General features: G+C 42.6%; 1 protein-coding gene across 1 annotated transcript in view; it reads right to left on the bottom strand.

Annotated features, from left to right (window-relative positions):
* Nucleotides 1-14,936, bottom strand: part of gpsm1b (G protein signaling modulator 1b) — a 228,485-nt gene that overhangs the window by 93,870 nt on the left and 119,679 nt on the right. Inside the window, 1 exon segment of the mRNA XM_067969883.1 lies at nucleotides 10,746-10,872. Coding sequence (XP_067825984.1) covers nucleotides 10,746-10,872 — 127 coding nt within the window.

The following is a 14,936-nucleotide window of genomic DNA, read 5'->3' as shown; positions in this document are numbered from 1 at the left end:
TTACGACGTTCCACTTAATCATCTGATTTAAAAGGGTCAAAGGCAGAGTAATGGGACCCAGTCACTTTCCACCTTTCTTCGCTGTGGAATGGTGTGCAGTTTTAAGGAAAGCCAAAGAGAGAGAGGTCGCAAAACTGAAGCGACAAGGAAATGCTACATGCAATAACATGATGTATAATGTGCCCGAATTTGATTTGACCATTCGGCATCTTCAATTAAATTCCAGCCCATCGAGACGCAAATCAGCATACAAGTAAATCTAATTAGTATTGGTTATTTCATTTTTAAGTTGAATTGTTTTCTTAATGTTTCCTTCATTACACCAGTGACTATACTTCAAAAGTACTTCATTGGCTTTAAAGCGCTTTGGGACGTCCTGAGGTCACGAAAGGCGCTACTGAAATGCAAGTTCTTTCTTTCTGTAGAATAATGGAATTCGTTATAAATCATATAGCCATACACAGATAAAATTGCTGCATCCCATTCTGCCTGAACCCATTATGGGGAAGAATTTAAGATCTCAAACAGCCTCAGACCAGCAATTCATTTTGTCCGACTAAATGATCGGATACAACGTGCTTTGCACCTCTGTTCCATTTAATATTTTAACTACCGACGCCAGTCAGAGCTGTACTCACATCTTGACATTAGCAAAGAAGCAAAAAAAAAACCTTTCAATGATACCACGTTATGTAACTAAAAATGTCGATAAAAGAGGAGATGAGAAGGACACCTACCGTGAAAACAGATGCTACCTTTTACTCTATAAATGAAGAGTACCGTTTTGCTTGCCGTGGCGTGTCTTTCAGAATGGTCGAAAATAAAAATCTAACTCTGCTTACATCTGGTTTACAAAACAGCTGGGATTAAATCGGATGTTTGTGCCTTGCGTCCGTGTAGGTTTTTATGACCTACAAAGCCCAGGAATGTTTTGAGCTGTAAAACACAGGTGCGATTCAGAAATTGAACTGCCTGGGAGCGAATACCACAGGTGTGAGAGCAGAGTCACCACCACCAACAATAGACCAGATTTTCTGGCTTGTGAATGCTTGAAAAGAATTCAGTAATATTGAGTGATTGCAGTAAAAATTCCACTTGAATTTTACAGTGCAGCAACCCAGCGAGGCTTGTTGCAAAAATCACGCTATTTGGTATTAGAACGCAGCTGGATACCAGGGTTTTTCCAAAGTGGACATGACTTAAAACTCTTTTTAAATGTTGTAATTCACCTGATACACAGGGGTATCCAGCATTACATAAAGTGGCGCAAACCCATCATCACCTTTATAGATCCCAGATGTTGTTAATAAAATCATTTAAAGTGGTATTCCATCTGACACACCTACACAGTGGAGCCCATCTAGTGTAGTGGAATTTCCCCCTTCTCTTTTGTTGGGTGGATTCCACAATATCAGGTCAATGTATTGCAACTCTGCCTCCTCAGCTGCTTGTTACGTTGCTTCTACCTTGCTTGAGCAAGCCTAGGCACCTCGCCTGCAGTCCCTGAAGCTTTTGGAGAGCTTCGACCTCAGGTATGAAACTCAAAGATTGAAAACCCCTTGTCAATACTCCACCGACCTACTAAAATCGTTTGACTCATCGACTTCTTTTACCAAAATATACAAGCAGCTCTCTGCTGCGTTAACATTTATGGTGTTTCTTCTCTCTAAAAGGTACATTTTTACCTTTGCAAAACACACTGTGAAATAGTTGAAAGCTCCGAAGAGGTCACAAGACAAGTTTAGGTGAAGGCGGCTCATTGGCCTATTGGTTTTCGTTAACACCCACCTGAGCAAGTAGATTGGACCTTGATTTCACGTCTCATCCAAAGGATAGCACTTTCTACGATTCAGAATTCTCTTGGTGTTGCCGTGGCACAGTGCCAACACTCGCGCCTCGGAGTCAGAAAGTTGCAGGGTTCAAGCCCCACTCCAGAGCCTTGAGCACATAATCTAAGCCGACACTTCAGTGCAGTACTAAGAGAGGTGCCGTCTTTCAGATGAGAAATTAAACCGAGGCCCCGTCTGCCCTCTCAGATCGATGTAAAAGATCCCACGTTGCTATTCGAGAAGAACAGGGGAGTTTGTCCTGACCAACATTTATCCCTCAGCCAACATCACAAACAGATTATATGGTCGTTATCACATTCCTGTTTGTGGGTCATAATTGTGGCATTTAATATTAGCAGTATTATAAGTTAACAAGATTCCCTTTAGGCAACACACGACAAAACCCAAAACACTGCAGTCTCCCAAGAGAGATTTGTAATATGGGACATATTTAAGATCTAGAATAATGAACGTTTAATTAAAGATATAACGTGTATGTTTTAAATGCCACTCTTGTGGTGGGTTATTTTGACACTCTTAATATTTTATTATGCATCAACTAAACCATTAAAATTATTTATGTTGACATACAGGATTAAGTCCTACCCAGTAATGTGTCAACATCTTATCGAGCAAACCCAGTCCATTCAGGTTGTACTTTACAGTCGACACACATCAACTGGTGCATTAACTGACCATTAATCTGTGACAGTTTTATTAGCACAAATTCAAGTGCGTCCTGTACAAACAGGATTTAGATGGGTTGGACAAACACTGTAGCCTACCCATATTAGCTGACTCCAAAAACTTACCTATCAGGACAGCCACAGATTTGATTCGCCAAAGTCAGATAATCAGGATTTCATCATTCTAGGCCAAGAGGTTCCCAATTTATGAAGTTGTCCTCTGTCCCTTTGTGAAGGCCCAATGGAGATTGGCACGTTGTAGAGAAGCACTGAAGGCCTGTGGAGCCAGAGTTGATCCATAGAATTTATCAAAACTTCCCCAGTCCGCCTTTCAGATGAGGCGTTAAACTGAGGCTCCGTCTGCCCTCGAAGGTGTGCGTAAAAGATCCCCTGGCACTATTTTGAAGGGCAGTGGATTTCTCCCGTGTCTTGGCCAATATCTGTCCTTCAACCATCATCACTGGAACAGATTATCTGGTCATTATCACATTGCTGTTTGTGGGACCTTGCAGTGCGCAAATTGGCTGCCGCAATTCCCACATTACAACAGTGACTACTCTTCAAAAGTACTTCATTGGCTTTGGGATGTCTTGAGGTCATGAAAGGAGCTATATAAACGCAAGTTCTTTCTTTCGCTTTTTCAGTCGGAATCTGGCATCATCTCTCCTGAATTCAGGAAAATGTTATCAGGGAACTGAAGCTGCTCATCCAACTGATTTCACTGCCAGAAAATCAAAAGCAGAAGCTTAGATTGTGCTGGAACACACCTTTTCATTTCCTGGGTTGATTTTGTGACCTATTGCGGTGAGGGTTGTCAATACTGAAAAGTGAGCCAAGCCGGGTGAACATAAAGCACGCCCAGGTCAGAGGTCAGAAGTAACACATTAAGATTAAAAAAAAACCCTCACCCAAAACAATGTGCCCTAACCCCAACTGCAGGAGAGCACCCTACTATTGCCCCCATGTACCTGCTTGTCCAACACCTGCCATCACTGCGCTATCTCTGAAGACGACTGTCTATTTAGTGCCAATTACAAGGGAGTAATAGATGGAATCCAGAGCTTTCTGGCTCTGTGCAGTTTAACACTTAAAAAGCTTTAAAATTAAAAAATATATTTACCAGAATTCCATCAATAAATAATATATAAAAAACATTTTTCTTAATTTTACTGGATTGATGTAGATTAAAAAAGGGCAGTTGTTCTGATACACGTCTTAAGTAGATCATACGGGAAATATTAATAAGAAAGCTTCAAATGTTCTTGTAAGCAAAATGCCCTCCTTTACAGTACTGGCACTTTAATACACAGTTTCTGTCATGGGTTGCACCAGACTCCCTACAAGTGGGCCGTGCCCCTTGAGAACCGGAAGTGTACATCTTAAGATTGTATAGCCCAGGGATAACAATTAGCCTATTTAGCACTTTGGAATTCATGTAGTATTTTCACTGCATTTGCTGTCTCTCAAAAGACCAACATTATCACACTTGGGACCGACTTCACAAAGGCTAAAAAAAACTATTAAATCAACGTCCACTTAAAAATTAAGACGAGCCGAGATGTTGGGCAAATACTGAGAACTGCATAAAAAGTGTGGAAACATTCCACAAGGGTTAATTTACCCTCTCTGAACTTCAGACTTCCTTCAGTTAAAAAAGACAAACCATTCAGCAAATTCCCCTTCTGACTTTGCCCTCTTCAGCACAAGTCGGCTATTAGTGAAGAGCTAGTCAATTGTGGTTCCAGAGAGGATTCCCAGAGGTACGTGTTGTATAACTGCATTGTGCTTCAGATACTTTAATTCATGTTTCGAACAGCCTGTTTGATCTGTGAGCGTTATTTAGCCCATCTTAGCTGCCTCCAATTGTGACAGTTTGGGGTTTTTTTAAATGCCGTAGGGAACAAGTAACTGTTCAGATTTCCTAAATTACTGTTTTTAAGAAAAACAATAACTCATGGCTCTGCGAGGATCAGCAAATAACATTTGGCTGGAGAACAACAAGCCGGCACAATGGCTCCAGACTCGATTATTCCAAAGCTCTCCCGGCCCGCCAGCCATCTTCCACCCTCCATAAACTTGAGCTCATCCAAAACGCTGCTGCCCCCATCCTAACCCACACCGAGTCACGTTCACCCATCATCCCCGTGCTCACTGACCTATATTGGCTTCCGGTCCAGCAGTGCCTCAGATTTTAAATTCTCATCCTTGTGTTCAAATCCCTCCATAGCCTCGCCCCGTCCCTACCTCAGTAACCTCCTCCAGGCATACAACCCTCAGAGAACTCTGCGTTCCTCCAATTCTGGCCTCTTGTGCATCCCTGATTTCCAGTGCCCCACCACTGGCGGCCGTGTCTTCAGCTGCCTAGGCCCTAAGCTGTGGAATTCCCTCCCTAAACTTTCCGACTCTCTACCTCTCTCTCCTCCTTTAAGACGCCCCTGAAAACCGACCTCTTTGACCAATCTTTTGGGTCACCTGTCCTAATATCTCCTTACGTAGCTCGGTCAAATTTTGTCTGATAACGCTCCTGTGAAGCACCAAGTTTTACTACGTTAAAGGCGCTATATAAATGCAAGTTGTTGTTCTAGTCCTGGGGTTTTATACAATGCAGGGGTCAGAGACAACACCTAGTGCTCCCTACCTGAAACAATATTTTCAACTATATGCTCAGCAAGTGCTTTTCCCAGAACTTATCAAACTTGGCTATAGTCCTACAGTATTGGGTGGATGCAGAATGATCGTGTAATTCTATTTAAAGTGGCCCAAGCTTTGCATTTTCACATATAAACAGTCCAGAACAATAAACCCTACGTGGTTCTGATGTGGGTTATTACTGCTGCTGATGATGCTATTGACTAGGTCACATCAAACTCTTAAAAGCTGAATCTTGGCGTGTGTCCCTCTTGATAATAATTCTGTTTATGGGAATATACTAAACTGTGTAAAGTATTAAATCCCTACAGGATTTCTGCATTCGATAAACACATTACGCAAAGAGTATTACAATCTCTCTGTAATGTTACACTGATGCAAAATGGTTCCAGAATTGAATTATTAGCATTCAATTTTGTTACAGCAGCATTTCTGTTTAGATTGTTCGACTTGACTAACTTTGCATTTATTTCAATATACTCAGAAAAAACAATTAATTATTAAAGAATGCTATCAAACATTCTTTGTCACAACACAGTTTGGATCGCAACCATTTAGGCATGAGAATACAGTACAAGAAATCGCAAACTTCACCAGCCAAAGCAATTATGAAAGCGAGGGCAGAGCCTTGTCCAATAAGTCACATAATAGTTGAGATGTGCATTATGACAGTGCTTTCCAACCTGCAGCTCTTGAGCTCTGATAATTCGGATCTTGAAGTAAAGCCAACGCAGCCCCTGTTGTGCTAATACGTCTTGTTTGCAAATTTGTCCAGTTTGAATTTTGTGAGCCTGGATTTTGGGGAAAAAGCCATTTCTAGTGCTGCTGGTGAATAAATCCTAAATCAGATTTCTTATTATCAGCACTTCAACTTTCTGCACATTAATGGGATTCTGGTTGATTTAAACTCTGCACATGGACCACCGAGTCTCCATGGTTTGCACTTATGCAGCGCACAAAGACAAAAGCTTGGACACCCCTGCAAGTTAGGATACGGGCAGGAGAGTTTTGGATGATCTCTTTTACGGAGGGTGGAAGGAGTGAGGCCGGCCAGCAGAGCATTGGAATAGTCACGTCTGGAGGTGACAAAAGCATGGATGTGGGTTCCAGCAGCAGATGGGCTGAGGCAGGGGCAGAGGCAGGCGAAATTACAAAATGTAGAAGTAGGCGGTCTTGGTGCTGGAGAGGATATGGGATTGGAAGCTCAACTCAAAGTCAAATAGGATGTTGAGACGGCGAACAGTCTGGTTCAGCCTGAGACAGTGGCCAGGGAGGGGGATGGAATCGGAGATTAGGGACCGGAGTTTGTGGCAGGGACTGAAGGCAATGGTTTCGGTCTTCCCAATGTTTAATATACTTTGAAGGAAGACAGCTGGTCATAACGTGTGAATAAGTGGTCGCTCAAGAACACCTGAATGCTTTCATCTGAAGTAACAGACTGCAGGTTCGGACAACCTTTCGAAACCCAAACAGCTTTTGCCTGCAATCAGCAACTTTATTAACAGATTCATTTTGTACGCTGAAAAAAAAACCCAACGAGATAAATAAAGATTCACTGCCACATTATGCTAATAATAAACTTAATGTTCTGTGCCAAAAATTTTCCAATCGTCTCTCTGCCAATCATGCATTTTTTCAATACAGGAGATTGCTTTCCATTATAGACAGCTCTGAGAGTCAATGAGAAGTGCTCTGCATATAATGTATAAAGAAACAAAGGCAATCATTTGGAATGTACAGACAAAGTGTCCAGCGATGGAAAATACTGGAGCCACAATGTCTCCCTCATAACTGACTTGTGTATGAACTCACCCGGTGTTTATCAGTTAGATTTAACAGCCTTAAAAAGGGACACACACCTTTACTTTAACAGAAGAATAACACGTTGAGTTGTACATGGTATAACACTCCTGGTGTCATAAAACAGCGCATCCTTTGACTTACCGTGAGAAGGGCCTTGTCAGAGACGTGCTGCTAAATTCACAAGTCCCAGCATCTAGTGTGCATTGATCACACACCAGATGTTTAACTTTGTAACGGAAAGAAATGATCTTTAAACAAAAAAGGAAACCAGTCACTGACCTGGAGCCTGAAATTTACAAGCTCCCTGTATCCTGCAATAAAATTCTGATCGATTTCATCCGCTGCTTACTTTTAACAGCAGTGCTACCTCAGCAGCATCATCTGACTTGTGGCGAGTAATGTCACGAGAGCTCTGCCAGTATTAGCAAAACAATATCCTAGCCTTCAGTCCATAGCCTCAGTGGGAGGGGATTTTGGAGACAGAGTAGTTTATCTCTCCTCCCACCCAAGTTGTCCTCCTCAGTTGGATGGTTGAACCTGTTGACTTGCCAAGGGCACCTCGATATTCCTCCTTTGTTGATGTTGCCAGCAATACGGTCAAACAGAAAGGGGCTCTCCCCTGCTCCGAGCCATTTTCATATCTGTCTTGCAGGTGATGAGCACGATTCTCAAAACATTGAACATCTTCATAGGAACTCCAAATCTTGTCAATGGAAGTCCACCTCATACTGAACCTCCTATCAAATCTTAGCATGAAAATATAAACCATTCCGAAACCCTCGATGCTAGACTAGAATCAAAGGAAGAACTTACATTTATATAGTGCCTTTCATGACCTCAGGACGTCCCAAAGCACTTTACACTTCAAAATAACGATTGGCTGTGGTCACTGTTGTAATTTAGGAAATGTAGCAGCTAATTTGTGCACAACAAGGTCCCACAAACAGCAATGTTATAATGACCATATAATCTGTTTTAATGATGTTGGTTGAGGGATCAATATTGACCAGGACACCAGGGGGAACTCCTCTGCACTTCATCGAAATACTGCCGTAGGATCTTTTACGTCCACCTGAGAGGGCAGACGGGTCCTCGGTTTAACGTCTCATCTGAAAGATGAGTGCACTTCAGTACTGCACTGGAGTCTCAGCCTGGATTATGCGCTCAAGTCTCTGGAGTGGATCTCGAACCCACAACCTTCTGACTCAGAGGCGTGAATGCTGAATACTACCCACTGAGCCAATGAAAAGAAATCCAACCCGAAGACATTGCAGCAAATATCCTCTTCAATTAAACTTAACTTATACATGAGCCGGACGGGGCAACTAGCTACATTCTCCTGGGCTGTGTCCAGCAGTCCACTGGGGAGCAGAGTTCTACCATTGTGTAATATCATTTGGCGAACATTGTTCTTTGAAACCAGCCCCAGTCTCTGTCTGTATTCAGCAGCGTGTTTTTAAAAACAAGCCTAGCAACCTGAAAACCAGCCAAAAGTAACACACAAATGCACTTCGCACAGGCTCCAGGCACAGTTGAAGCTGAAGTATCCAATATTTTCCCCCTAAGTAATCCTTATTTGAACAATGTGAGCTTCCAATTCAGCTGCTAACTGGCATTTGGTAACTTGACAACTTTCTTTTGAGACTGAGCCTGGCAAACACAGACTGTTTGTAAAGCTGATAAACGCAGTTTTGCCAGCCAGAAAAGGATCCCTAAACCTACAGAGAACATGGGACATTTCTCCTCATTGTACTACTTGCTGGTACAGATGCACATGTCTGTCACTGCCTTCCCCAAAACAAGTTCTAATTCCATTACCACACCCCCCACTCCACCGCTCAAGAACATAAGAAATAGGAGCAGGAGAGGGCCATATGGCCACATGAGCCTGCTCCACCACTCAATAAGATCATGTCTGATCTTCGACCTCAACTCCACTTTCCCGTCCGGGCTAATCAACCCATTAACAGAAAATCAAACGTCCCTCATTTTTAAAAATCAACTTGAATTTATATAGCGCCTTTCATGACCTCAGGGCGTCCCAAAGCACTTTACAGCCAATTAAGTACTTTTTGAAGCACTGTTGTAATGTAGGAAGCTTGGCAGCCAATTTGCGCACAGCAAACTCCCACAAACAGCAATGTGATGATGACCAAATAATCGGTTTTAGTGATGTTGGTTGAGGGATAAATATTGGCCAGGACACCAAGGAAAAACTCCCCTGCTGTTCTTTGAAATAGTGCCTTGGGATCTTTTACTTGCACCTGAGAGGGTAGACAGAGCCTCAGTTTAACAGCTCATCTGAGAGACGGCACCTCTGACAGTGCAGAATTCCCTCAGTTCCCTAGATTTTGTGCTCAAGTCTCTGGAGTGGGACTTGAACCCACAACCTTCTGACTCAGAGGGGAGAATGTTACCAACTGAGCCACAGCTGAACTACTCTGGAAGTTCTTCCACGTGGCCCCCAAGCACGGTTGCCAAAAAAATGGCTTCCTCGACCTCATGTTTATTTTAAAAACCCTCTCCCTCCCCCTCTGTTTCTGAGGCTGTGGCCACAGCGGGTTGTCTGCGGTGGGATATTAAACTGCTGCATGCCCAGCGTGGGTTAAAACGTCATAAAATATATATATATATATATATATATATATATATATATAGAGAGTGCACGCGCAAAAAAAAACAGGTTTTGAAAGCAATCCTCACATTAGCAATACCAGCCGAATGAATTGTGCAGACACGACAAGGGTTCTCCCTTCTCACTCCAGGAAGGCACCAGCCTGTGATAAGGCACGCTCCCCACGCAGATAATAATGGGATCTCAACTCTGGGAGACCAAAGTGTTTACACAGAATTTACAGCGTAGAAACAGGCCATTCGGCCCAACGGGTCTATGCCGGTGTTTGTGCTCCACGGGAGCTTCCTCCCACCCTATTAGCATAACCTTCTATTCCTTTCTCCCTCTTGTACTTGCCTGGCTTCCCCTTAAACACATCGATGCGATACAAACAAGCCGCTATGTCTGCATCCGGGGGAGGGGGGATATGACAAGGCTTAAGAGGGGATAAGACAAGGTTTGATTCAGAATCATTATTTGTCAAAAAACAGCCTTTAAACTTCATACAAATGGCACTTATTTAAATCTGGAGTGATTTTTGTTCAATGACCTGACCTCCATTATGTGGTACCAGGAATCAGTGCTCCGATCATTGCCCAGTGGACTGACTCCTCTGAAAGCTAAACGTAAAATCATTAAAGTGCACCTTAGTACTTGAGGGGGAGTTGGAGACTTTTTCTTTTACAAAGGTTGGAATTATTTCAAGAAGCGATTCAGAATCAAAACTACGGGCTTCAAAAAAAAAGAACTGAGAAATGAGTTAACATTTTAAAAACTTGAGGTATAAAGCAAATAAAATTCGAGAGACCAAACTGACTGTTTCTAGGTCATCAGCTTGCTCGTTTTGGGTTTGAAAATACCTTACAGCAGGAGCTGGATTAAGAAATGTAAAGAAACACACAAACTACGGGGTCACACCTACAAAACCAACACCTTGCGTCAACAGTGCACAGCTCAGCCACTCAAACAGATCTTAAAAACAAGAGAGATCTTAAAGGCTACTTAACACCACAAATCATTGCAAGTCTTACATGGTGCTGTTAAATTATACATCGAGTCTTATCGTCACCCTCCACGTCCTGCTTTTTTTGCGATTGCAGCTTTTATAATAAAATTAGTTTGTCTGTAACATTTCGTTTCTTCAAAAAAAAAAGTTAAGCCTACCTTGTGCTTCATAATCGGTGCCGTAAGGAGAAGACTGTCTGTCCTGCTGAGCTGAGCTCAAGCCGAGCACCGACTGCAGTTGTGCCACATTCAAATGGGCTGTTAGTTCACCATTTCGATCGCCGATCTGCAGGAAGACACACCAAGGCTGAAAACTCGCAACACACACACACACACAACACAAGAGATTACTTTACGAGGTTACGCTGCTGTGCGGTTTGGGGAAGAAGAAAAAAAAATTGAGGGTGCAGGGGCGGGAAAGGAAAGGAAAAGCAGGAAATTTGGGAGATCCAAAGCGGCTGCTCTGGTGCAACATCACAGATCAAATTCAGAAGCTGTACTGTACGGAGATGTTTAATTGAGTTGTCACTGCGCATTCCAGGCCACCTCCTGTTTATTATTGTTTAATGGACCATTGATCCTGATTGCTGCATAGCAGATGAAACTTGACTTCTTCCACATTTTTCTACACACATTACCCCCAGACCGGAGCAAAAAAAAAGGACTACTGCTAATGAAACCTGCTTGCTTCCTGAGGGCACAATGCTACCGTAACACATGTTCAAGTGTTGATGTTGCACCGAGTACAATGCAACATTGAAAGACTTATGCAAACCTTAAATCCGCTGTGTTTAAACCGTACTCTGTTATTGGCATCAGATTCTGCTTTCGGAAAGTTGGATGTTTTGAACAAGACTTGGACATCTGACTGCTAATTCAGTTTGTTTATAAATTAACCCTTACCCTGCTGAACAGCTGCATTAAATGCAGTTGGATTGGATTTGCACAATCTTCATTCAGGGGTTGCCAGGGAAATGTGAAAGAACACCACTTAACACAAGTCTCCACTATTCACAAAATATACACATATATAAAATTTATATGCAATATGTAATTTAGTGTGGTCTCTAATTTTTTTTTTACAATTTTTTTTCCAAATATACCTGCGGGTAATTTATTCCAATTGTTGGTCTTCTTTGCTGTGTTGAAGCAAAGACTCATCACCATGTCTCATACATGAACCCATTTACTCCCTGGATCTCAACACTTTGGAGCTTCTTATCTCTCAAGAGTCTTCGATTCCTTCCACAATAAAAAAACGGCATCACCAAATCACTAATTCTTGCTTTCTACTCTTTTTAAACTTGGTCTTGAGCTATATAATCAGCTATGGACCTTCAATTTATTCTCAACAACAACAACTTGCATTTATACATCACCTATAATGTCGTAAAACTGTCCCGTGCCATTATCAAACAAGATTCATCACCGAGCTACGTAAGGAGACATTTGGACAGGTGAAGTAGGTTTTAAGGAGTCTATTAAAGGAGGCGAGAGGGATAGAGAGGCGGAGAGGTTTAAGGAGAGAATTTCAGAGCTTAGGGTCTAGGCAGCTGAAGGCACGGTCGCCAATGGTGGGGCAATGAAAATCGGTACAAAGATCAAGGTAACTCCAAAGGCATAGAGTAAAAACAAAGACAACACTCCATGGAATGGGCTTCTCAAACCCCTATGTGGAGAGTTCTTGATTTCAGCCATTGTTTCAGAAGAAGGTAAAATAACTAAATCCACCCAATTTCTCATAGGTTTGCAGATCATTTCAATTCACCTCCTAGCAGACCCTCTCAGAATGGAATGGCATGGCAGAGCCCCGAGCTGGAGCTCACTCTCCATGTCTTCCTGGTCAAGGAATGATGCAAGACACAGGGAGATCTGAAGATGGGCAAAAAAAAAAATTAAAATGGGGTAAAAGGAAATAAACGTTACACCATAATCTTCTTAAAGTAAAACTTTTGGATTTGGGAAATGGAACATTTTTCCTACTTTTCACACACAAGGTCAGCATCGAGCAATCCTAGCTCCAGAACGGGCCAGCTATTGCGCGTTCCTCCATCAATACTGTCCCAACAATGTGTCTTGGTTCCCTGGAACAGTGCCACCTACTATATCCTTGTGAACTGTTCTACTTTCCACACCAGCCAACCTTTACGTGCTCTGCCAATTGTGCATCAGTTTGTGTTGAGTTATTGGCAATTTTGTGCTGGGGCCCATGCCCACTCAAACAAAGTTTAATCTGGCCCAACACAATACAGATGGGATCCCTACAGGCACCAGAGAGAACAGTCTTCCATCCTGTCAATTTAATTTAACTCAAATAAAAGCCCCAATGGTGAAAGGGCAGAGTTTTATTCTATTGCACCAAGGGCCTGAAACAATCGTTTTTGTCAAATAAGAGAGGGAGATGAGAAAGAATATTTATGAGAGCTACAAATGCTTAAAATTATATATGTATATATTAAAATAAAGTGTGTTACAAAGGTGCAACAAATTCAAGGTTCAAGTGGATTCATCAGCCCTGAACATGACGCCAGAGTGCATTACACAACTCTCTGCTCCCCTACGGTGGTGTTCAAGCTGTGTAACACAGTCAAAGCCAACTCGCATTATTTAATAATAACCTTGCTTTGCTATTCAGTTTTTTTTTGTTCACCGGCAGTATGAAATCTGGAAATGTTTGCGGGGGGAGAGTGGTGGGGGGGGGTAAAGAGTGGAGAAAAGAAGTGGGCAATGGAGATTGGTATCTTATTGTCTGACTCTGCTTGCAGAAGACCACGATCACGGGACGAACAGAAAGTAAAAACGTGTTTTATTTTGGTTCCAGGATCTTCCCTATCATATGTATTTTATGATGGTAGATGTAAACACAATTATCACCAACCCAACAGCAGCCATTTAACAGGCAAGAAATATTCCTCTCATCAACTCATCCCTTCAACAAACACCATGAGAAGGATGTACGTTTATCAAAGCCAGTGCTGAACATCTTGTAAGTCCACATAAACTTGCTAACCTAGCTCTACCAGCTGGCTTGCATCAGGCGATAAGGAGCTATAAAACTGCCCCATTGAACTCCACTGTAGAACTAAGAGGTTATGCACAATTTATTCAAAGAAAACAGACTTGTCATTAGGAATAAGCCTCAACTTTGGACTTCCTTACCTCCCCCCCTGAAGGTGTTTTTATGATCAGCACTTAAAGGATGTGATCGCTTTGGAGAGGGTGCAGAGGAGATTCACCAGGATGTTACCAGGGCTGGAGCGCTTCAGCTATGAAGAGAGACTGGGAAGATTGGGTGTGTTTTCCTTGGAGCAGAGGAGGCTGAGGGGGGACATGATTGAGGTGTACAAAATTATGAGGGGCACAGATAGGATGGATACTAAGGAGCTTTTTCCCTTCGTTGAGGGTACTATAACAAGGGGACATAGATTCAAGGTAAAAGGCGGGAGGTTTAGAGGGGATTTGAGAAAGAACTTTTTCGCCCAGAGGGTGGTTGGAGTCTGGAACTCACTGCCTGAAAGGGTTGTGGAGGCAGGAACCCTCACAACATTCAAGAAGCATTTGGATGAGCACTTGAAATGCCATAGCATACAAGGCTACGGACCAAATGCTGGAATATGGGATTAGAGTAGACAGGGCTGATGGCCGGCGCGGACACGATGGGCCGAAGGGCCTCTATCCGTGCTGTATGACTCTATGACTCTAAAGGTCCCCACATTCACATTGCTAAAACTGGCACTTTTATTTCTACAGCGGAATTGTAGTCCAACATACTGCAGGATGATGATTTCTTGGACGGGATAAAGGACCTTTCCCTTTAATGAGGTAAATGCAAGGAGTTGCTGCGATCCAAACCATCAAAGGGCAAATGTACAAGGGGGTGACAATTTGGTGGTTCATCTCCCTTCAACACTTGCGTCTCACCATCTTGTAGCTTAAGACTCCATATTTAAGCCAACACCACCAGATATCATTAACTAAAAGATAATTATTCCACAGCAGATGATACCTTTCAGAAATCTAAGTGTTAAAGGATGAATTGCAACTGTGCTTGCTGATCTCCTCTGGCATTGCTCACAGTGGGAGGATGTGCTGCTATATAGAGCAGCAATATACCAATTATGGCACATTGCATTATTCTGCTGCTAAAGGTCGGCTGTGTCCAATTTGGCCTGTCCCTTTACAAGTCACTGCTGTAACATCTGAGGTCAAGTACAGGTTAATTGCTATTCGGAACATTTGATTCCTGCGGTCACTGGAATGTGTGTATTCTGTTGTTGGGGGAGTTTCTCTGTAGATTGGAAATGTCAGGAATCTTTCTTTGAATCATAGCATCTTACTGCACAGAAAGAG

Source organism: Heptranchias perlo, chromosome 31 (genome assembly GCF_035084215.1).
Source record: "Heptranchias perlo isolate sHepPer1 chromosome 31, sHepPer1.hap1, whole genome shotgun sequence".
NCBI lineage: Eukaryota > Metazoa > Chordata > Chondrichthyes > Hexanchiformes > Hexanchidae > Heptranchias > Heptranchias perlo.
This window is presented reverse-complemented; position numbering and strand designations above follow the sequence as displayed.